Genomic DNA, 25,735 nt, shown 5'->3' with positions numbered 1-25,735 from the left:
ATAAAAATAAATTAAAATTTTATAATTTATTTTAATTTATTATAAAAAAAATATCTATTTTTTACGTCTTATTTTGCATGTCTAATCTTGTTTTGTTTTGAGAAGCAAACGCAACATTGAGGAATAGGGATCGTTCGGCTACCGACTCGTCTTCTTCGTCGCGTAATAGTTTCATTTTCGTTATCGTTAGACATTATCATCATGTTCGCCCATTGGCTTCATATAGTAATGAAGTTCGTTCTTTGTAGACCTCGAAATAGTAATAAGAAGACGTTAAGTACAAATAATGGCAATATGATATTAACATTGTGGTTGGGTGGACCCCAATATCGATATGCAAGAAACCTACTTAGCAATGGAGGAAAGAAAATCGTGAAAGTAACATGCTTTAATTTAAGTATGGTAATTTATTATCTCATAAATACTTATTTTTAGATGTTTAACTAATATTATACTGCACGAAAAATATACAATCGTGTATGATTGGGACATGTTCATTTCGCTTCTTATTATTAATAGTTATAGATACAAATCAACTTAAGTTGGTAAAGTGATTATGTGCAATAAATTATTGGTCAATGTTTAAATTTTTAAATAAAATTTAAACTTATAATAAATTAATTTTCAGACAGTTAAATTAAAAATATTATAAAAAGAAATTTAATTACATATGGTAATTAATTTGTAACAAATATTTAATTATGTTAGATATATATTAAAATTAATTATTAAAATATTAATCTGTATTTCTATTTCATGTATTTAATACTAGTGATTGACATTAATTGTATCTTATTTTATAGTAAAAAAAATGAGAGTTGAACTCACAACCTCTCTTATATAATAACTTACAATAAGTGAACAACCACTAAACTAGTTAGTTAATTTAGTAATTTAGAGCATTAGTTTTCATTTTTTAGGTTTTTAGTATGTATAAAATTTGAAATGATTGAATTTTATATGTACTTTGAAAAAATTTGATATTTATGCAGGTAAGATAGGGTAGGGTAGGATAGGGTTTAGAATTTTAGAGTGTGGATAGGATTAGGGTTGAGAGATTCTCAACCCGGGTAGAGTAGGATAGAATTTTAATGAAAATTTCAACCCGTGAGTAAGGTTAAGGTATGGTCCAAACCCTATCCTACCCTTACCCATTGCCAGTCCTATTTCTTTTGATTTGATTTGCTCATATACAATTAACAATGACTGGATATTCAATTCACTAGGTGTACGTATGATTATTCTAATGGTAGGGTTTATGAGATAATTTAAGATGGAATATTTTTTTACTTTATAAGGTTAATTCTATAACCCATTATTCACGTTATTTACAAAAATCATTATCTATAAAATAAAATCGGATATGATAAATTTCACAGTAAGAAAGATTGAGTATATCTTATTCTTATCCAGACTAGTGAGGAACTCACATGTTACATACTTTCCCCATCTAGCTATTTCAGATTACCACCCTTTATCCCTTTTTTTAATTGCACTCACTAGCCCCTTGCCTATGCACCAGCTTCTCCCTAAAACAAGTCCAAAAAGTAAAACATAACATGGTACTTTTTAAAGTCCCCACTACCCCTACCTTCTTAAGCCAAATCTCACTATAAAGATACAACAATCTGAGCATTCCTCACTGCTCCTTTCTTCATTCTCTTGTTTATAGCACCATACCATATACAAAAGAAAAAAAAATGGTCATAATATCACGCCTTATGTTACTCCATGCATTATTGTTATTGTTCCTTTCATCATTCCTAGCAAGCAGTGTCCAAATGGTGTTTGCAAAAGGGAACAAAAATGGTTATGTTAGAGAAGCTTGCAGTGTAACAAGGTACCAAGAGTTGTGTGTTCATTCACTAGCACAATTCTCCAACACTGCGGGAACAAGTCCTAGCAAATGGGCACGTGCTGGGGTATCAGTGACAATAGGCGAGGTAAAGAAAGTTCGAGCATACTTGGCACAGTTGAAAAGAAATGGAGGATTCATAGGAAGAAACAGAGCTGCACTTTCAGATTGTGCTGAGGTTTTTGATGATGCACTTGATGAACTTCATAGATCACTTGATGTGCTAAGAAAGCTTAGCAAAACCACGTTTAGCACACAAATGGGGGATCTCAATACGTGGATTAGCGCCGCCCTAACCGATGAAAACACTTGCCTTGATGGATTTTCATTTCAAGTTCAAGATAATAATAATAATAATAATCATAACAATAATAAGAAGAAGCAGATCAAGTTGCTGCAGAGGAGGGTCCAGAATGTTTCTTACATAACCAGCAATGCTCTAGCTCTTGTTAACAAGCTTGCTACCACAGGTATTGAAAGCTTTGTTGATCAAGACAAGTCCTGAATTGGGTAACAGATACTTGTGCTACATGTGTAATATACATATACTTTTTCTTTATTTTTCTTTGGTTTTTGTCTATATCAAATGGGAACTATAAGAAGAAATAAATAATGTTCTGTTAGTTATATGTTTGAATACTTATTAGTAATTAAGGTTTCAGCAAGAAATATGAATTAGGTGTTGCTTGCTTGTGTAAATATGATCATGATATGAAATTTATCCCACAAGCTGTATAAATAGTTGAAAATCTTTTACTTAGTAATTCTGTCTTGTGAAATTTGTGAATGATTTGAGTATACTGACTATATGCAACTATGGTATGTTGTTTGTTCTGTTGCTCAAATGACTCATAAATGGTACTCCTTTCTCTCTGTTCTTTTTTTTTCCTTCTCATCTACCAATGTCACTTTTAATATTAATATAGAATTAATATGATATGAGCAACGATTTAAATATGATGCTTTTGAATTTAAAATGAGTGTTTCTAAGATCTTTGATAAGGCAGCTAGAAACTCTCATTGACTCTTGGTCGATGCCTTTGGTGTTGTAATTAAGTGGTCAAACCTTTTAATGTTTTCGGTAATGACTAATGAGATGTTGGACAATCTACTATAAAGAGGATCAACCACTAAGACCACCCCACCCAAAACAATTCATTATATATAACTCAGTAGTACCTACTAAAGCACAGTACACACCATACCCTAATACACATTTGCAACAAAGTATCATTCATAACTTTTTTTTTTTTTTTTGAAAAGAAATGCTTATTTACAGTTTAGATTTCCATTTATGTTTGAGCAATATGTATTAAATTCTTAAATTTAAATTTTAGTGGCAATATATTTTTTTTCTTTTGGTTGTCTAAAGAAAGGAACAAAGCAAAAGGGCTAGAAAAAACAGAGCAGATTCTCAAGCAAAGTGATTCCATTATTTAAAAATGGTTTTTACGTTTAAAATAACAATTGTTTTTTTTCCTTTAAAACACTATTAGAAAATCTCTGAAACCTTATGATGACAAAGTGATCATATATGAATTATAAGTAGCCATTAGGATCGAATCAATACTTAGAAGTTTTAGTAGTATGCAAGAAATTTTAGAGATGAATTAATGGTTTAACTGTTACCGTGTTTGTTCGGTCGCTTTTTTATTATTTTTATAAAATTAATTTTATTTATTTTTTAGTATATTATTCATCGTTTAATTTGTTAATTAAGTTTTTTCATCATTTTAATATTATTGTAACTTTATTTATATTATTATTGTTTAAAAAATAAAATCACTAAAAAATTAAAGACTTTAAATATTAAATTATAAAAATACACAATAAACATATATCTATTTTATTAATTTATAAATATTTTAAAAATAAAAAATTTAAATTGTTTAATAAGTATTTTTAAGACACTATTAAAACAGTAATATTTATAGAATAATATTACTAATAACTATCTCTTTTTTTCAATCTCCCAAACTACTCTCTTATTTTTTATTTTTTAAATTTTATTATCTTTATTATTATATTTGAGTTGAAATTTTAAAGAAAATGTACATTTTAGTGTTTATTGTTGATATTTTATGTTAAATTTATCTTTTTTATTTTAATCTCAATCTAATCTGTTAGGTTGATATATTATTATACATGCAAATCTAAATAGGTATATTATATGTAACAAATTTTGTAAAAAAAAATAATACTTTTTATTCTATGTTGTTGTCTATTTTAAAGTTTTTTATTTATTTATTTTTGTTGACATCATATATAATATAAGTGTCGCTATTATCATTTACATTTAAGTATGTTATTGTCATTTACATTTAAATAGTAAAAAAAGAATTTAAAGTAAACTATTAAAATGATACCTAAAATTTTGCATTGCTAATAAAACGAACCTCAAAAGATGCTAACGACAAATAAATAATATTGATGATAGATAGGGTAAGGTAGAATAGGGTAAGTTTGAACTCTACCCTAATCCTACCTGCGAGTTAAAAACTTTTTTAAAATTCAATTTTACCTTATCTGCGGGTTGATATTCTCTCAATCCTAACCCTACATGCATTCTAACATTCTCAATCTTACACTACTCAATCCTACCAATAAAAAAATTATTTTTTTTAAATAAATATAAAATTCAATTATTTCATATTTCATACATATTAATAAAACAGAAAATATAAAAACTAAGTTCAAATTAAAATTAAAAACAATAAAATCTTAAAAAAAATCAAACATAAAATTACAAATAATATGATCATAAAGTTCTTAATAAAGTTAAAATAACACAAACAAAGATAAATATCTTATCACTCTTCTTTTAACTCCAAATTTTTACGGTATGACTCTTTAAATAACAAACATACTAAATTAATAATTTAAATGATTAGCTTAATAATTGATTTGAGTTTTTACAAAAAAGAAGTTGTGAGTTCAACACCTACTATGGTTGCTTTAGCCAACCCTACCCGATCAGGTTAGGTTGAGTTTGGTACTCACGGATAAAATATATGTTACCAACCCTACAAATAAGGTCCAAAAGAAGTACATGTTGCTAACCCTACAAATAAGGCCCAAAAAATTTAAAAATACAACAACTGTTTACAATCATTATTAAAAAAAATATTTTCATCCTTGAATTTTGATAATTTTGTCAAGTAATTTTTTAAAAAAAAATCATTGTCAATTATCACATTTTTTTTGAAAAATATAAAAATCAAATGTTGTTCTAAATTTTTGTGTACATTCTAAATATTTATTCAAATGTTGCCACAAAAATTTAGAAAATATAATTTTTTTTGTTATTTATAAAACTTATGATATTTATTAGTTCTTTTTGTCGTATTTTAAATTATTCAGGAACTATTTAGTCGATAACATCTTTTAGGATTTATTTGTCGGCGACTGAATCTTTCGGATACCAAATTAATAATTAACCCTAAATTTTATAAGTAATGACATCATGTATAAGTAATGACGTCATGATATATAAAATATGATAAATATTTTTAATAAGTTATTTTTTATTAGATGTTCTTGTATTTTTTTATTTGCAATTAATAAAATAATATAAAATAAGCTGTAAAAACTTTCTTAGTAATTCTTAATTTTTAAAATGTTCATTGATTTAAAAAAATTCTTTTTAAACAAACTTAAATTTTTTATTTAATTCTTAATTTTTATTTGTATTTATTTTTTAAAAAAAGTTCACTGTTAAATTTTTTTTTTACAAAAAAAAAACTTGTACTCTCTTCTTTTATTTTGTATTAATACGATTTAATATTATGTGTAAATTGTCAAATAGGTCAGATACACATAAATTTTCATCCGTTGTCTAAATTTACTAAATATTAAATAAAATAAAATTTTATTATTTATACCATAATTGAATAAAAAAAATAACTTCTAAAATAAAAAATTAGAATTTTAAAAATAAACAAATAAATATTTATCTATTTAATATATTAATAGTATTATCCTTTGTTTTCTTGAAGTTACACGTTAGGCAAACTTATTATCTGCATGTATAATTTTGTAGGATGATCAATTAAAGGCTATAACATTACTTGATGAAGATGAAGCTTGACAATAATACCAGCCTCGGATAGTTTCTTCTTTGCTCTTAGCTACTAATGAGCATTATAGGCATTTGATATTCTCATTAATTATGGCAAGGAGTTTATTTTCCTCATCAAGCCCAATCTAACTTTGTTCTTGAGAAAATTGCGCTACCAAAGATATACTTTAGCATTTTTAGACTCTACAGAAAGGAGCCTAAATTTTAACAAAAGTTAGTCATATCGACGAGAGCTTCAAATGTCAAATAGAATTCTACCATCATTATATAAGTAGCAAGCAATATTTTCGACCGGATAATCAACAGCTATGATGGAGAGAATAGTGTTTGCAGTGACAAAAGGAGGCTATTTTTAGAGTCTATAACAAAAGAATAGTAAAAAATTGGAGCAAGCGCTATACAAAAGAAAAATTATAAAAGAAGAAAAAAAATAGTTAAACATAAAATCACATGCTTTTATTATTAATTTATTATTGTTAAGAGTACTAAAATTAAATAATTAGTTAGTGAAGTAAATAGAGTTGTGATGGTTTCTGAGTTTGTTACTGCAGAGTAGTTTAGTTTTTAACTACCTCTTCTTGGTCTCTTCTTGATAGTCATGTATGACTATATATATGAATAGTCATATACACTTCACTCATAGTCTTTTACAATCTCTCTATGATTCACAACTGTGATTTCAACATGGTATCTAGTGCCTCAAAATCACTATTCTTCCGCCATTGAAATTTTTTTCCCTTCTCTGCTTCATTGATTCTTGTTCCTTAATCATTCATCTCCTTCAACAATGGCACTGCTTCTAAGTAGTTCTTCTGCCACAACAAAACCAGGACTGGTTCCTCTTGCTGAAAAACTTGAAGACAACAACTATAATACATGGAAACATCAAAACACTAGCAAGATATGTCTTAAAGCTTCTTCAAATCAAGATTCCTCTACCACATCAAACACCACTCCGGGTGCTACGCCTGCTACAACACCATCACCATCACCTGCTCCCACAACAACCACAACACAGGTTCAAGAATCTACAGCATACAAAGAATGGCATCAGAATGATCTTGCACTCACTACTTGGATTTTTTCTTCAGTATCTACTTCCTTCAAGAATAAAGTTCTATATTGTCACACCTTTGCTGAAGCATGGAACACCATCATTAACTTCTTTTCTGTTACATTAAAGACAAGGATTCAAAGTCTCAAAGCACAACTAAAATGTGTCAAGAAAATGACTACCGTTTCTGATTATCTTGGCCGGATTCACAAACTTGTTGCATCTCTTCTTGTGATTGCCCATCAGATTAGTGATGATGATCATATTCAAGCCATCATTGATGGGCTTCCAGAGGACTATAATGGCTATATCACTTCTGTCATGTCTAGACTTGGTACATTCATAATGGCTGAGGCAGAATCATTTCTACAAGCATATGATGGGCTTGATCGTTTCAAACACCCTAGTACTCACATTTTCATTGCGCATTTATCATAATCCTTCTTTAACTCCAATAACCGAAGCGGAGCACGGAGAGATCGTGGTGGAAGATTCCAAAGAGAAGGAAGGAATCTATGGCATAATCTTCGCTCTTCTTGCCAAATTTGTGGACGCAATGGTCACATAGCCTGGAATTGCTACTATCGTTTTGATCAAAGTTATCAACTAAATTCTACATCAAACACACCACAGATACCTTTTTCTAACACCGTTCCACCATCACCATCTCCATCATTCCATCAACCTCGAGCATATCTCACTGCACCTTCTTCAATTGGTGAATCAGCCTGGTACCCAGACTCTGGTGCGAGTCATCATGTTACCCCCGATGCAACCAACTTGTTAACATCTTCTCAAAGTCCTCCTGATCTAGATCAACTCTTTGTGGGTAATGGTGCAGGTATCCTTATCTTAAATTATGGTTCTTCAATATTAATTGATAAATCTAATAACTTTAGCTATCGTTTACAAAATCTCTTGCATGTGCCTAATATTACTCAAAATTTAATGAGTGTTTCAAAGTTTGCAGAGGACAATAATGTTTTCTTTGAATTTTGTCCTAAAAAGTGTTTTATTCGTGATAAGGTTTTTCGCCAACTCCTTTTCGAAGGCCACACTAGAGGGGGAATTTATGTTTTTTATCACCTAATTGTACCTAAGAATGTTTCTTGTTTGAAGAATGGTGCTACATGTTTGTGTTGTTCTTTCAATACCTCACCCGGTACTAAGAAATATGCTACTGATCATACTTTTAATTCATGCCTACAAGAAAATGATGTACCCGTTAGAAATATAGAATCTTGTAACAATTTACATTTTGATAATAAATCAAAAGAGTTACATTCTGTTCCATTAAATTTTTTCAAATACTGCACCTATTGTTACTACTACTCTTATAAATTTCTGCACAATGCCTCTAAATAGTGTTGCTCTCACTGCTACAAAACTCAATATTATTAATTTATGGCATAAACGTTTAGGCCATACTAATGTTCCAAGTGTGATACGCGTTCTAAAAGATTGTAGCGTTACTGTCCCTAAAAATTTAGAAGTGCATAATGTTTGAGTTTTGCTCTCTTGCCAAGATGCATGTATTGCCTTTTTCTAATTCAACCTCTTATACTATGCCTCTTGAACTAGTATATGTGGATATTTGGGGGCCAGCTCCTATACTCTTTAGATCTGGTTTTAAATATTATATTACTTTTGTGGATGCCTTTAGTCGCTATACCAGTATTTTTTTATTGACTAATAAAGCTCAAGCATTTGCAGCCTTCAAAACTTATAAATCTTTAATAGAGAATAAAACAAATTATACTCAAAAAGCTCTCCAATCTGATCATGGAATGGAGTTCTTATCAAATACTTTCACTGACTATTTGAAGCAGTATGGTATAAAGCACAGGCTGTCATGTCTCTACACACATCAATAACAAGAATGTGTTGAAAGGAGGCACAAGACCATAACTGAAACGGGTTTGTCTTTGTTAGCTACTGCATCTCTCCCAATGAAATTTTGGAAGGATACTTTTGGAACAGCTGTGTATTTACTTAATAGATTACCCACATCAACTCTTAATTTCATCTCTTCCTTTGAAACTCTTTTTAAAAGAAAACCTGATTATACTATGTTTAAAGTCTTTGGTTGCCTATGCTTTCCATACTTAAGACCATATCATAAGCATAAATTAGAATATAAAACTGAAAAATGCATTTTCTTAGGATATGACAATGCCATCATGGTTATAAGTGCATGATAAAATTTGGAAAATTATTTGTGTCTAGACATGTTATTTTTAACGAAGAAGTCTTTCCTTATCATGATTTATTTTCAACTGAATTACAATCATCTAATACAAATAACTTGAATGTAATTTTTCATGAAACTATCATGACTTTGCCTGTGGTTACAAAACAACAAGATCCTCATTATCTAGAACAATTTCATACTACTACTAATATCATGTCTGACTTTGAGATGACAGCACCCTTAAATGCACTAGAAGTCCAATGTAAAATTTCAACTCAGAATCACAAAGACTTACAGCAACATCAAGTTACACCATCAATTTCAAACACTAGAACTGAAATTTTCTTGCCACCAATAAGTCCTACACCAATCAACATTCATCACATGATAACAAGGTCAAAGGCTGGTATCCATAAGTCAAGAGCCTACACAACCTCAGCATCTTTGGACTTATATCAGAACACACCAAAACGTGTGTTATGGATGCAGAATATCAGGCTCTAATAAATTGCCACACTTGGGATTTGGTGGATGCACCGCCCAATGCTACCATAACTGGAAGCAAGTGGGTGTATGCTATAAAACGAAATAGCAAAGGAGAAATTATGAGATATAAGGCTAGACTCGTTGGCAAAGACTATCATAAAAAAGAAGGTGTGGACTATGAACAGATTTTTAGTCCAATGATCGGACCCTCAATCCTTCGAATTGTGTTAACAATTGCTCTCGTCCAAGGTTGGGTGTTGAGACAATTTGATTTCAATAATGCTTTTCTTAATGGAAAGCTTGAAGAGCAAGTTTACATGCAACAACCTCAAGGGTATGAGGGTAAGAATTCAAACAAGGTTTGTAAGATCAACAGAGCTTTATATAGGTTGAAACAAGCTCCTCGGGCCTGATTTTTGACACTCAAATCTACTCTTTTAAATTTTGGGTTTATTATACTAAATCGGATACTTCATTATTTGTAAAAATACGAAAAATTTATCACATATCTTCTTGTATATGTTGATGACATTGTTGTGACGGAAAGTTGTTTGAATGAAATTGAAGAACTCATTGCAAATTTAAACAAGATATTTTCTCTGAAAGATTTAGGGGAGCTAAATTTTTTTCTTGGTCTTGAAGTGAAATACTTAGATAATGGTTTCATTTTGTTATCTCAAGAAAAATATGCTGCAGAATTATTAGAAAAAGCTGGGATGTCTACCTCTAACGCCATGCTTACACCAATGATTTCATCAGTGAAGCTGCACAAGCATGACTCAGAACCTTGTGAAAATCCTGGATTATATAGATCAATCGTTGGGGCCTACAATATCTAACAACTACTAGACCAGACTTGTCATATGCCGTAAATAAAGCTTCTCAATTCATGCATAATCCTACAGCTGAGCAATGGAAAGTTGTGAAGAGAATTTTGAGATACATCAAAGGTACGACGGGACAAGGTTTGCTATTTTCAAAAAGTTCTGACTATAGGATTATTGCATTTGCAGATGCGGATTGGGGAGCTGATCTTGATGATCGTAGGAGCGTTAAGGGATATTGCATCTATCTTGGAGCAAACTTAATAGCATGGAAGTCACAAAAACAGAGCAAAGTTAGCAGAAGTAGTACCGAAGTTGAGTATAGAGCAATTGCGTCGGCCCAGGCAGAGGTGGTGGCAGTGCAGCAGCTACTCCAAGAGTTGAATGTTGCTAAAAAATTACCCCCAACTATCTATTGTGATAACCAAAGTGCTTGTCAACTTGCAGCTAATCCCATATTGCACAGCAGATACAAACACATGGAGTTGAATCTTTATTTTGTGAGAAAATTTGTGAACCAGAAGAAGCTTTTTGTGGTACACATCCCTGCCCAAGATCAGGTGGCTGATATGTTGACAAAATCAGTGTCAATAAGACTCTTTTGATAAGTTTAGAAACAAACTTAGAATGAGTGATTCACCTCACCTAAGTTTGAGGAGGGATGTTAAGAGTACTAAGATTAAATAATTAGTTAGTAAAGTCAATACGGTTGTGATAGTTTCTGATTTTGTATTGCATAGTAGTTTAGTTCTTAACTACCTCTTCTTGGTCTCTTCTTGATAGTCATGCATGACTATATATATGAATAGTCTCTGATGTTACTAAGGTAGCATTTGTTTTGGGAGGTAGCACACAGAGACATGAACAACACGTGTTTAAAAAGTGTTTGGAAGAAGAGATATGGACATTGAACACATTGTCTACGAGAGTTTTTTATACTTTTGTATCTACTCTTTTACGAAGGACAATGATGGACAAGGAATTTGGAAGAGTGAACACGGACTTTTTTTATAAATTTTGTTTTCCTTTTTGTCTAGAGATATTTTTTATTATTCTGCTATTACCCCCTTCTTATTTTTTCTATTGCGTTGTTCTTAGGAGGTACTTTCTTCTTCCTGCTTTTTCTCTATCTCTTTCTTTTTTCAGGTACTCTCTCTTTTTTGTAAAATTTTTTATTGGGGTGGATAATTCTTTCTTTCTTATCGTTTTTACTTCAATATCATTTTAACGTTGTATTATATTATTTGATTTGTAGTAAAAATAATAATAAAAATAATTAGTCTTGAAACTTTTGAAAGATAAATATTATCAAAAGTAAAATTGATCTTTTAAAATACTAAAAATAATTTATAAGTTGTAATTGATTTTATATAATTTAAAGAAAAATAATTTTTTAAAAAGAAAAATCAGTTTTTAGATAAAAAAAATTCTAAATAAAAATAGATTTTTAATGTGCAAAAACGATTTTTTTCATATAAAAACGGATTCTTTTTTAAAATTGATTTTTTATTTAAAACTAATTTGGCTTACTAACCTAGACAAATTTTTTTATTAATCAAACTCAGATTTGTTTTTTTTTGTTAATCTTAACCATATATATTCCTACATATTAATGATAAATTTAAAAATAAAATAATTATATTTATAAATTTTATTTTAATATAAATACTATTATATATTTTTTATTAAAATTTTTTGCCTCTTCAAATATTTTTTTTAAGTTCCGTCTGTACTCCTACGTACTCTCATTCTCTATTAAATTAATTTGTACCTGATGTAAAAAATTTGGAATCAGATGGCTATTTTAGTCATTTCATATAATATTTTAGTCTTTTCCATATGTATCCAAACATAATACTGGACATTACATTAATGTCAGTGTCATGTTTTGTCCTATCTCTGAAAACAAACGCAACCTAAGGGACTAATAACCAATGTTCTGAAAACCGGTTCGGACCGACTGGTTAAACCGTGAACCGATCATAAAAACGGTTCGAGCAATCAACAAAATCGCAAAATCTGAAAATTGGAGTTGAACTGGTGAACCGGCCAATAACCGGTTGGTCGAACCGAACCGTCACCTGGCCGATTTTTGGGCTGGGCAGCAAAATACTGCTGTTTCATTGACTGAAACCCTTAATCAATGTTCTGATCCCTAATTGCCTTCACAGTCCACCATTCTCATCGAGCTTCAGCATCAGATAAGTGAGAGAACGCCATCACAATCTCACAGTCTCACAGTCTCACACGGCCACATGGGTTCATTGCCGAGCAGTCACCTCCGTCGCGCAGTTACCTTCTTTGACCAGTCACCTCCATCGAGCAGTCAACTTCGTCGCGCAGTCACCTCCTTCGACCAGTCACCACTCGGCGTCGTTGTCTCCCACTCTCCCTATTGCATGTTCTGTTGAAGCCTTGAAGGTACCTTCGAGCTTCCAGAGTTTCAGGTAATTTTTTTTAGTTATGAACTTACGATTGTTTGATTGAATCATTGAATAACTGTTGCATGATGAACTCTGATACTGTGAACTCTATTCATTGAGTAGCTCTTTGATTTTGTGACATGATGAACTCTGAAACTGGATTTTGTGACATGATGAACTGCTAAAATATGAACTCTTTGATTGAGTAGCTCTTTGATTTTGCTTTGTTTACTAAACTGGATTTTGTTGTTTGTTGAATAATTGTAAATAATTTTGAATAATTTTGGATGTTGTTTGTTGTGAACTTGAGAGTTGAGATTATTGGGTTGGATTGCTGGTAATGTGTAGGTATGGATGAAAGTATCAACCAAGAACTACCTAGGAATAATAATGTTGAAAATAATTCTACTTCGAATGAACGTTTTCTTCGTCCCGTGACTAACGAAAGTCAGTCACAAACTTCTAGTGTTCGGGGAAAAACTGATCCTGCTTGGAGATCCGTTGCTTTACAAAATATAAATGAAAAACCGCATTACGAATGCTTATTTTGTTTGAGTACTTTTGGGGGCGGGGGAATTAATAGAATGAAAAAGCATTTGGATCAAGGTGGTGGTGGTGATAGTAGTAGTACATTTTATGCTGCACCACTTGCTTTTTCTGGTCCAAGTAGTGGAAATGAAGGTGATGATATCAATGACCCAAATCTGCAGCAAGTTATGGAGGATTTTGATGATTGATGACAAACTTGGATCATTTTGATGTTGCTATGTTATGTTTGATTGGTTGTTTTGTTTTTTGACTTTTGAATTTGTATTTGAATGAGATTATAACATTATGGTTTATGTAGTACTTTTAATTTGAATGATATTTTAAAGTTTACATTAAACTATAATTATATTTTCATGTGCTTATTTATATTATATTTATTATTTTATTATTAAATGGTTTTTTTGGTTCAACCACGGTCGAATCGGTTGAACCTATAAACCAATAAACCAGTAGCTAGAACGGTTCGATAATCGGTTCGATTTTCAGAACCTTGCTAATAACACCCATAGTTAACATAACAACCAATTAAATAACGACATGTCACAGAGAGTAATTTACATGTTATTGTAAGAAGGGTACAATAGAAAATACCTAATTTTAATCGTTCCACCCTTCCGTTGAAGAACACTTTTCTTGGTGAGTAAAGAACATTTCTTCCCTTCCACTATTCCTTCCAACTCAAATTCGTTCCTGCTAAGTTTTACTTTCACCTTTTTAATTTTTTTTTCATTTTAGTTATTTTAGAAAATTTATACATGTATTTGACTGGAATGCAATTTATGCACCTTCAATGATAGATTTTTCGTTAAACAAGTTTTATGGGACAGAACTAGATATCTGGACTTCCCTGCTTAGATATATTATGAGATCGAAAGGCTATGATTCACTGGTTGTTTTTTCTTTTCTCTTTTTTTTGTAAGACAGGCCTGTTATCCAACCAAGAGTGGACTAGAAAATTGAAGTTTACGAACCTAGATTGGTAGGATTCATTGAAACTAGACATCAAATATTTACTCATTGAAAGTAGAGCAGGTCCTAGAGTTGGTCCTGCTATTTTCACTGCATCAACTAACGCCTTCCCTGAATTAGAGTTCTCTAAAAGCATGATTTGGAAAAGAAGCAAAGATTCAGTTTTTAATATTTTAGTAAATTATATAATTACCTATTTTGGGTTATAATTTAATTTTAAAATAGTTTAACCATAGTTAACATGACAACCAATTAAAAAATGATATGTTACAGAGAGTAATTCACTAAATTACATGTTATTATAAGAAGGGTACAATAGAATTTACCTATATATAAATAAACCAGAGTACTTAAGGAGTACCTAATTAATAAAGTAAAATACTATCTAAATTTACATCATTTAGTATACTAATTTTATAATACTATTATTAATATATAGTTTCAATAATTAAGTTGGATTGATTTAGTGGTTAATTCTTTAATCACTAGCCTACTTAAACAAGTGTAAAAATTTAAATATCGACTTATATATACAAAAATTTATTAGCTAATAATCATAAACATACCGACATCTTCTACTCTATTGTTACCTCCGCCCGCACACTCCCCCCACTGGTGCCCGCATCGCAATTCAATTCAGGTTGGTTGTCCAAAAAATCTGTTTTGAAAAAAGTGAGAATAACAAGAATGACAATAATAATAAGTCAGTTACCGCAGTCATATAAGCATAACAATAATTAAATTAATAAGAATCAATATCAATAATTAAAAAAATAATAATAACAACAACTTAATCCCTTACTTAAAAAAATATAAAGAATAAAAAATAAAAAATAATAACAAAATAGAAAATATAATTAAGAATAAAATTACATGTTTTTATTATTAATTTATTATTATCATCCGTATATATACACCTATATAAATTAGAGTACTTAAAAAGTACCTAATTAACAAGGTTGCGAGAACCGAATCAGTCAATAAACTGGTGAGGTCACTGATTTAATGATTTATTGGTTCGACTAGAGTTTAACTGAAATTCAATCGGTTTAATTAAATATTAAATAAAATAGTAAATCAAGCAGGTAGCAAATAATTCGAAATCACAAAATCAGGAAGGCAGTTAAATAAATCGAAATCAGTCAGCAAATAAATCGAAATCAGTAAAGAATCAAGTACAAAACTCAGAAGGCAGCAAGTTTAAGCACAAAACTCATAATCAGAACTCAGAAGGCAGCAAGTTCAAGTACAGAACTCATAATCAGAAGGCAGCAAGTTCAGAGGGAGGCGAGATCAGAAAATCACAAGAAGCATAGAACTCATAAATCATAATCAGAATTTAGAAGGAAGCAAGTTCAAGCATAGAGCAGGCGAGCTCATAAATCATAATCAGAATCCAGAAGTCTAGAAGGCAGCAAATAAATCAAGAAGACAAGAACAAAGTCTTGCCGGCGGCGAGTGAGGACGCGGTGTCAGGACGTTCGGCGACGGCGAAGGAGGAGGCGGGCTCGGCGACGAGGAGGCGGGCTCAGCGAGAAGCAGAATACGGTGGTGGTCGCGGCTGCTGTGGGTGGCTCGGTAGTTTCTGGAATCTGGAACTTGGTGGCAATGGTGGGTGAATGGCTGAATGCACTTGGAAAGGGGAAAGGGTAAACTGATTAGGGTTAGTGGGTTGCTGCACTGGGTTACGCGTTACGCCTTTCTCTTTTTTTTTTTTTTAAAAAAAGCCAAAACGACGTCGGTTGACATCTCAGGTTGCAAACCATAAAACCGCCAAAAAATCGGATGGTTCTCCCAGTTTGTCGTTTAACTGTCGGTTTGACCCGTTTTTTCATCGATTTTTTGTCAGTCGATTTTTGACGTTATCCAAACTAACTAAGTGACCGGTTCTCGGTTATTCCAGTTGAACTGGTCAGTACAATTCGGTTTTAGAACCATGTTAATTAATAAAGTAAAATACTAAATACATTTACATAATTACATATACTAACTTATAATATTATTATTAATTCTGCTTTATATATACAATTCATTAACTAATGATAAATTTTTAAATAAAGTTCAATACTGTGATTACTCCAGATATACTTGAGGATTTCTTGGGAAGCAAACTCGAGAAAAGGATTCTGAAAGAAGAAAAAAGAGGTAATTAAGAATGAAATCACATGTTTTTATTATTAATTTATTATCATCATCTATATATATATACACCTATATAAATTAGAGTACTTAAAGATTACTTAATTAATAAAATAAAATACTAATTAAATTTACATAATTACATATAGGGACGGATATACGGGTAAGTGGAGGTGTCGGCCCCAACTTTTAAAAAAAATTAATAGTAATAAGTTATTAAGTACGATTTAATTTTTTTAAAAATTTATTTAGTATTTAGTCTAATATAAATAAAAGTCCAGCCTAACCTAAATATTAATAATTTCTAATATCTAAAAAAGTAAGTAACAATATTTAAAAAATCTGAAAAGATATTATTACTAATATTTTTAATTAAATAAAATTTTTCAAATCTCATAAAGTGAATTTTTTTTATGAACCTCTTTCTTGATTCATTTGGTATTAATTCTCTCTATTTCAACTATTACAACTGAGAGATCTTTTTCAATTATGAATATTGTGAAGAATAACTCATAAACAAAATGAAAAAATAAATTTGTTGCTAATTGTCTTTTAATTATATTAAAAAAATTGTTGAAAAATTTGACACAGATCTTTTAATCGATGATTTTTATGATACGAAAAATCGACCACTTCATTAATAAAAAGTACATACATATTTTTTTATTTTAAAATATATTCTCTATCGATATATTTTTATAATATATTTTACATTATATAATTTTTTGTATGTTTTTTTAATATTATATATGTTATTAACTCTCCAAAATAATATTTATAGATACGTCCTTAATTACATATACTAACTTATAATATTATTATTAATATATAGCTTTAATTATAGTACATGTGTAAACAAAAAGATCAATTTCAGACAAATAATACCTCTCCTTAAAATTGCGAAGAGTGACTCCATTGACAGGGCAGGACTTAAAGAGCTGATCAAGAAGACAAGATAATGCAAACTATAGACATGGACATTCCACACACAAATACATTGTTCCGTATCTAATCCTTCATGTTAGAAACATTCCAAGTGCAACAAGACGAAAATAAAATAAGCCACATGAAACAAACATAATTGAAATAAAATGAAATGAAATCTTTCTATATTAGTGTATATTTTATTTACATCTAAAGCATTTTTTTAAAAAAAATATATCGTTTAACATATTAATTTTAAATTAAGTCTAATTTAATTTTTTTATTCATGTAAATATTAAATAATAGTATGTAATAAAAAATTCATAAATTAATTAGATTAATTAAAAAATGTATAATATACAATAATTTGTGAGATAATAAAATTATACCATTCATGTTTAAATATCTTTTATGTCTATATACCTTTTTTTCTAAATTCCTATACTTTATAAAAACTCCATTATTAAAAAGTGTGGATTCATAATTGGTATTTGAAACTCAAATTATTTAAAAAAATTATAAAATAATATATTATTTAAAAATATATATGTTTAAAAATATTATTAAAAAAATAGATATTTATCATCAAAACTCTTAAATTTTTTAAATTGCAGTATAATAATATACCAACTATTTGAGTGATTTTGCATGTATTTAATGAACTGTCTTATAAAATTTTTTCACAATGTGCATGATCAATTTAGGTCTACATCTAGAAGACAAAATAATAAAACTATTGCAATTTTTTTAACGTACTGCATCTCATCAAATTCTAGTATAACAAAAGAACAAAATTTTCAAATTTACTAGAGGCCTCTAAATTTTCTTTTACATTTAGAATTTTAAATATACAAAATATTATTATCTTAAAAAATTATTAAAATAAATTGATACTATCAATTTTAATATGAATTATATAATTTTTACTTATCAAGTACGAGTCTTCTCTTATTTTTTTAGTATTTCTTTATACGATTCAAAGCAAAACGAATTTACTAGAACCAAGAAGTCTTCAACCGAATGAAAAATAGTATTTTTTCTAAAATAAACCTTATGTTCATGCCTGATTAACTTTTTTTTTTTTTTGACAGAAGAAAACATATCATTTAAAGGAAAGCCAAACGGCACTTACAGATGATAGAGATAAATTAGATCTAAAATTAGAGAAGATGATTAGATAAATTCTATGCTGAACTATAAACTGAAAGTAAGCCCAACGTTCGATTACAAAGAATCTTAACCAGTAGAAACATAGACAGATCTGAATCTCTATGATTTCTAAATCAACACTAAAAGTGATGCAACATGTTAAAAAATCTGTTCTTCTTCTCAGCTTAAAGCCGAATCTTCCTCTAGTCTGAAGATATTTCCATGAACAACAAGTGAACTTCAGTGGATACTCCATGATCTGATAGATCTGTACTAACGTACCCACACTACCCATAAAGGGAGGACAATAAACCACCACAAAAAGGGAGAAAATACACCACATAGGGATATTAGAAAACAGAAATTAAACAAAGAAAACTGAAAGAAACCAAAAGAAGAAAAAAGAGAGAGAATAGAGTAAAGAAAAAGGAGAAGAGAGGGGAAAGGGGGGGAGGGAGGCCACCACCTTACCAAGATAGCGGTGGCGGCGGCAGCCTCCCTCTTGGAGGCCACAAGGGTAAAAAGGCTTCAACCCTAGTAGAGAGAAGAGAGTGCTTTTTTTTTTGTTTCCTATTTACTTTTATTATTGTTGTTGTTCATGCCCGATTAACTTAAACCTAATATTATTTTGACATATGCCAAGATTAGTCATAATATAAACACTTCCTTCAAATGTTTTTTTTTCAAATAGGGATATTGTTGAAATTTTTTTATTATGCATTGTATATGAGGATCCTTGTAAAATAATATCACAATAAAAAATAATAAATAATAAATTAATTTTAAAATAATATATAATTCTATATTACGTCTTTATCAAGTAGAACAATTTCGATTAGAGCTATTTGTGTATATATTTTAAATTGTTTGACACTCCATAATCAAATTATTCTAACCTTAAATTTTTAAATTTTATGTCTAGATGTTACCTTAAGATCCTTAATAAGATCATACTTACAAAAAAATTAAGATAAAATAAAAAGACAAAAGAATGTAAGTAAAAAGCTAATGTACAAATTACAATTAACATTATATTAAACTCAAAGTTAGAATATAATCTAGTAGTCATGACAATTATCAAGAAAAATATAAACTTCAGATATAAAAATTTATAATCACTCAAGTCCTATGGGCATACCGGACAATCCCTCATTCGACAATGGGGGAATACCCTTTTCGACTTGCCTATGAGATGGAAGCTATGATTCCCATTGAAATTTCTGAAGAGTCATTTAGAGTTATATTCTACAATGAAGGGTCAACACTACGACACAAAATGAAGAGCTCGATTTCCTTCCCGAGGTCTGAAAAAGAGGTCGAATCAAAGAGGAAGCCCTGAAACAAAAGACGGCTGTAAGGTATAACCAAAAGATAATAAAAAAAAAGCTTCACCACTAACGACCTCATCATGATTAGAAATGACATCGGAGTTCAGAATTTGGATGAATGGAAGCTAGCGGTGAACTGGAAAGGACCTTACAAGATAGTTGAGGTCCTTGGTAAAGGTTACTACAAAGTGTCCGACCTCCAAGGGCGGGAGCTCCCAAGATCTTGGCATGCATGTAACCTGAAGAAATACTACCGTTAGAAAGTAGGCCTTGCTCTCTGGTGTATTTTTTTTCCAGCCTTAAGAATTTTTTTTCAAGAGAATTTTTTCTAAAGAGGGGTTTTAACAAGTCACCAAAGTAAGGGACTAAGGGTAGCCGAGTCCTTAGTAAATAGGCTTATGTAAAGGAATTTCTCACTTATCAATAAAATTTCTATTTTGCTTTCAAAGTTTTCTATTAAAAATGTGTTAATTTATGCTCGATAAATCGCAAAAATTATTGCACAACCTAAAAGGGTCAGCAAGATGAAGCGATAAGGTACAAAGTAATGTAAGAAGTTATAAAAACAACTCGTGAGAGCTGACTTCAATTATAAGTCGGATAAAAAATGAACTGTATAAGTAACTTAATAAAGTCTGACTACACGAAGTCGGAACTCAGAAAGAAAACTTGTAAATATCTCACTTATACAAGACAGCAACACAAAAGCTACTAAGATATACAAAACCAACCTTTTCTAAAGAAATAAAGTGGAAAAGATTGAGAGAGAGCTTCAAAAATAATTGAATACAAAAAGTTGTTAATGGATACAAATGAATAAAGTGTTCAAAAACTAAATAGTTATTACAAAAATAGGAAATCGTCTAAAGACCCACAAACCGGCCATCATAAAAAACAACAAAGTAGAAAAACTAAGACTTAGGACCAATAAGAGGGTTCGGGTCCCCACCGGCTTCCACATCGTCACCCTAAGCCGTAGGAGTCAGAGGGAGAACTGAGAACAAGACAACATCAATAACCCAGACCGGGGAAGAAGGAGGGTTAGCGACAACTACCTCGGGACCATGGGAGGTCTAACCGACCTCTACCCCCAAAGTCTTTGGATCGGGCCGAGGAACCGCCTCATCATCTTCGAGAGCGGGAACAATTTTTCCATCCACCACTATGTTGTCCGTGCTGTAAAGGGAGAGGTCAAGGTCGGGAGTGAGGACTTTGACCTAAGCCTCCAGATTTTCAAATATTTCATCAATCCCCTCGGCAACCAACTCTTCAAGCTCGACATATTTTTCCTTCATCTTCTCCAACTCCTCTTGAAGATCCAGTTTTTCCCCAAAGACACGGATGTAGCTCTCTTCAGCTCTCTTCTTTGTCCCCCTCGGCCAATGCTGCAGCAGCCTCCGACTTCTTTGTCCTCTCCCGAGCTCTTTCCAAGTCGGCCCTTAAGGTATCCTTTTCCCCTTCGAGATCCTTCTCAATCTCATTCAATCTCTCCAAATGAGCTTGGGCGGCCACAAGAGCACTGGTCATGGCTTGGATCGGAGTGCTCATCAGCTCCCTAACTAGGGATGCACACACCCTGACTGTGCGAAGCCCGCCTCGGGCCAATATCTGGAGATGATTTTGGAGGAAGACGTCATCCATGCTCACGTGATGATGGGGGAGAATATTCTTTTCACCCAAGCTAAAGCATCAAAATTTTTAGTATATATGCTATCCCCCTCGGCTACTTTCTGTTTCTTAGGAGGAGGCTCAGAAAAGGAGGGAGAATGAAAAGGAGAGTCAGACTCCGACTTCCTTGGAGAAGATCGGACAGAGGATGTACCGAGCTCTTTTTGCTGAATGTTTTGAGCCACAACATTCTTTGTTGTATTCTATAGTGTTCTCATAGCAGCGAATTTTGGGGCCATACTCTCTACAAAAATGAGTTACAGCTAAGTTAATAACAACAATGATAATAACCGAATTCAAATGCTCGACCCTAAGTATCCTGAAAGAAATCTACCACACTCCTCTCAAGGTCATCTAAGGCGTTTACATCATGCCTAAGGGTAACAAGCTTATCTTGCCAATACAAAGAAAAATGAGGCTCCTAGTTGTCATCTTAAAAGAAAGATCTGACCTCTTCAACACTCTGAACCTTAAAAAAAGTTATTCTTGAAATCATGAAAAAAATCATCAAAGATGGCGAAAACCTTCCGACCTTGAACAGCTCAAAAGGATATCCATCCCGACTTTTTTGAGGAGCTATATGGTTTGGTCAAAACAAATAGATAGAAAAACACCTTTAGAGAAGGTCGGACATCCAGTACCCGACATAGGAGCTTGTATATTTTCAAAAAGGCCCAAGAGTTAGGGTACAATTGTGTAGGAGCAAAGTTACAAGACCAAAGCACATTAATTTCAAAGTCGATAAAAGGAAACCTCAGACCTAACCTAGTAAAGAAATAGTCATAGGCATAAAAGAAAGGTTGCTTAAACTCTTCCAGATGAGGAAAACACACCCTCTATTCTGGATCGAGCGCCACCAACTCATAGTTCCTCTCATCTTCTCTATTCTCACATATGCTATGGTGCTTACGGAATTCCTCACAATATTCCTTATCAGTAACAGGGACACAAGAAAAGGCAGATGTGTATACCCAAGTTATAAGACTAGGAGGAATTTTGGTCGACATACTTGTAATAACAAAGCACGACTAAAAGCTATACTTACAAACAAAATAGAAACAAATGTCACTACAAACAACTCAGACGCCAGACAAGACAAGTCGGGTACAGCCTGAGCAATTTTAACGATAATAAAAAAATCCATCTTTTGAAATACCAAGGTTTCGCAAACGGCACCCCTCTCCAAATTAAGGAAAACGACGCCATTCGGGGGACAACAACATGCTTCACAACAGCAATAAAAAACAAAGTAGTTCCAACAGATTTCCAATAGTCCAAACAAACATGTTCCACAAACAAGAAAATCTAAAGGCAACAGCTTCAGTCTCAATGTTTTTATAAAAAACAAACAAAAGATTTAGGCAAAGAAAAAAAATGAAAGAAAAAAAGCCAAAGAAGGATCGCATCCTCGCAAGAAGCAATTTTTGCACAATTTTTTACATAGTAACAAATACTCAAAAACACATAAAGTATTCAAGCTAAAACTGCAAAACAAATAAAGAGCCAATCTTGATGAAGATTCGAAACAAGGGTGGGCACGTCAATCAGCAAAAATATGAACACTCCTCTTCAAATATCGTAAGACAGACCTTTAGAAGAAACAAGATGAAGAAACCTCGAAACTGAAGGCACTAGGGAAACAAAAATCTGAAAAGAAAATGAAAAGGGTTTCACAGAGAATGTAAAAGAAAGTACTTCTGAAAGTATGAAAAAGAGAAAAAGGAGAAGAGGGAGCACCTTATAAAGGGGGACAGGGGCATAGCAACCGTTACTACCCTCACCAAAACGTGCGCGGAGTCCAAGGAAAAACTACCGCGTAACGTTCGCTCTCCATTTAAGGTAGCAACGTTTAAAATTTTGAAAATACGTCGGGCACCCGACATGAAAGCTAAAGGCCTAAAATGCTCGAGCCCGACCTCTTGAAAAGCTCATACTCAAGTAGAGGCACTGTTTATACCCTGGACCAAAACTTAAAGCCAGACCCACTAAAGAATGAAGGGCCAACCCAAAAGGGTTGGTCTCCACGCTTACCCGACCATTTTGAAGAGGTCAAACATCATCAAGGGAGCTCAGCTCTACTTGCCCAATGCAAGTAACGACCTCCGTGAATCTCTCCACTTCATCTAGAAAGGTGATGTCAACAAACTCTCAAGATAAAGAGAACGGTTATTCCTCGATAAAAGTGAAACTACTCCAACAAGAGTGGTCAATGACTCTACAATAAATACACTGACATCACATAGGTAGAATTTACGTTCTATTTACTAAAAACTTGTTTTAAACCCTTGTTAACTTAAGTATCGGAGTCTTTTGCAGGTACTCCCACCTCTTCACGAGGAACTCGGACAGGCAGCATCTCGACCTCAAACAAGTCGGACGCTGCCACCAAAGGGTCTTGTACCTTACGTTCAATCCCAAATCAACGTTTCAGGTAACTTTTAGAACAACATATTAAAAATATATAACTGAATTGTTGTATACCTATAAATTTTTATTAATACACTCTAAAAAATATGATGAATTCTAATTAATCTCTTTAAAATATATTTTGATATAAATAAATACTCAAAGACCATCAGAATTTATTATTTTTTGTCATTAACTCAATTTTTTTAATATGATAATTTAACAATATATTTTTAACATATATTTTTTAACATCTATTAATGTCTAATTACTTACCAAAAATAATAAATTTTACTGATTCTAACATTTCTTTTATTAAATCTGATATTTTTTGTTTTGCTACTTTAGCAAGAATGAAATTTAAAATTAAAACCTTGTGTATATTAGCCAAGACTTTTATTACTATCTCTCTTGTAATGGTTCCAAATATCCCAAATTTATGCAAGTTTGACTTCCGCCACTGCCTTTTCACTCACCACTAAAACCTTGAACATCTCGGTAATCCTTGCTTACACAATCCACCTTTATATATTATTATTATTATTATTGGATTTGGATTCTCTAAAGTTTGAATTTTACTTTAGAGAGTAAAATGAGATCTCTCACTATTTATTTTATAGATGAGACCAAAAATAAATATAAAAGAGAAACTATTCAATAGTAGAAGATCACACTTTACTCTCTAAAGTGAAATTCAAACTTTAGAAGATTCAAATCTATTGTTATTATTAGGTTTCATGTTCATATATTATTATTAGGTGAACTCTATCATGCCCTCTCTAAAATAAAGGGTAAATTACCCCTTGTAGCATATACAGTGATTATTGATAAATTATCTTTCAACCAGAGTTCCAAAGTTCGAATAAGATCGTCAAATCTAATTATTATCTCTAATACGATCGCTAGAAAATCCTGAAAACTAGAAAGCTAAAAAACTGATAAAAATTTGTGATATATTAATTAAAAATAATGGTAATTGGTGCGTGAAAGAAAACACCAAGGTATTTCATTTTTTATTTTTTTCTTTAATTGCTCTTAAATTATTTTTCAATCATTGTTGAGATAATAAAAATCCTAAAATGGTAATTATTAACTCATTGTTTTTATGACTAACTAATATTTTGCTTTGTGTTTGTTATATAGTTATACAAGGCTGTGATGGTTGGTTATCTGAAGAGGAGTATCATTGTTGATCCTACTGAATTTTAAGAAAAATACTAGGAAGAAAATCTTAGAAAGGAGAGAGCTGAAAAATTAATAGATGTGCTTGTTGAAATGGGAGATTGAAAGCATATGAACAAGTTCAAAATTCTAACCTAATTGATTGGAAATGGTGATTGGATTTGAGAAGAATTATGGTTTTAAAATTGGAGAAGAAGAGGTGTATTTGGTGGGAATTATGAAAATGACACTACTATTAAGTTTCAAGAGAAATATTGCGTCAATTGAAAAGAAAATAGAAGATAACGTAAATCTTGAAACTCTGGTAGAAGAATAATTTATGAATAATTATTGTATATGTCACAAGGGATAATTTACTCTTTATTTTAAAAAGGGTAGAGTAGAATTTACCTTATTATTATTACGCTTAATATATGAGATTTTCACCTTATTATGCTGTTGGGACTTGTAGTTAAGTCAAACATGAAACATTATGTTGTTAGGCACGTACATAAGTTGTTTACACTCCAC

The 25,735-nt window shown here is 31.4% G+C and overlaps 1 protein-coding gene across 1 annotated transcript; it reads left to right on the top strand.

Annotated features, from left to right (window-relative positions):
* The first annotated feature begins 1,421 nt into the window (after positions 1–1,421).
* LOC107492431 (pectinesterase inhibitor 6-like) lies at positions 1,422–2,459 on the top strand. Its single transcript, XM_016113452.3, has one exon. The coding sequence runs from the start codon at positions 1,701–1,703 to the stop codon at positions 2,358–2,360; it is 660 nt and encodes a 219-aa protein (XP_015968938.1). The 5' UTR covers positions 1,422–1,700; the 3' UTR covers positions 2,361–2,459.
* The last annotated feature ends 23,276 nt before the right edge of the window (positions 2,460–25,735 follow it).

The sequence above is a fragment of the Arachis duranensis genome, chromosome 6 (assembly GCF_000817695.3).
Source record: "Arachis duranensis cultivar V14167 chromosome 6, aradu.V14167.gnm2.J7QH, whole genome shotgun sequence".
NCBI classification, from domain to species: domain Eukaryota; kingdom Viridiplantae; phylum Streptophyta; class Magnoliopsida; order Fabales; family Fabaceae; genus Arachis; species Arachis duranensis.
The sequence above is the reverse complement of the archived record's forward strand: the minus strand, read 5'-3'. Positions and strand labels throughout refer to the sequence as shown.

Coding starts and splice junctions, on each gene's coding strand:
- LOC107492431 (XM_016113452.3), top strand. CDS start 1,701: ATGGTCATAATATCACGCCTTATGTTACTCCATGCATTATTGTTATTG.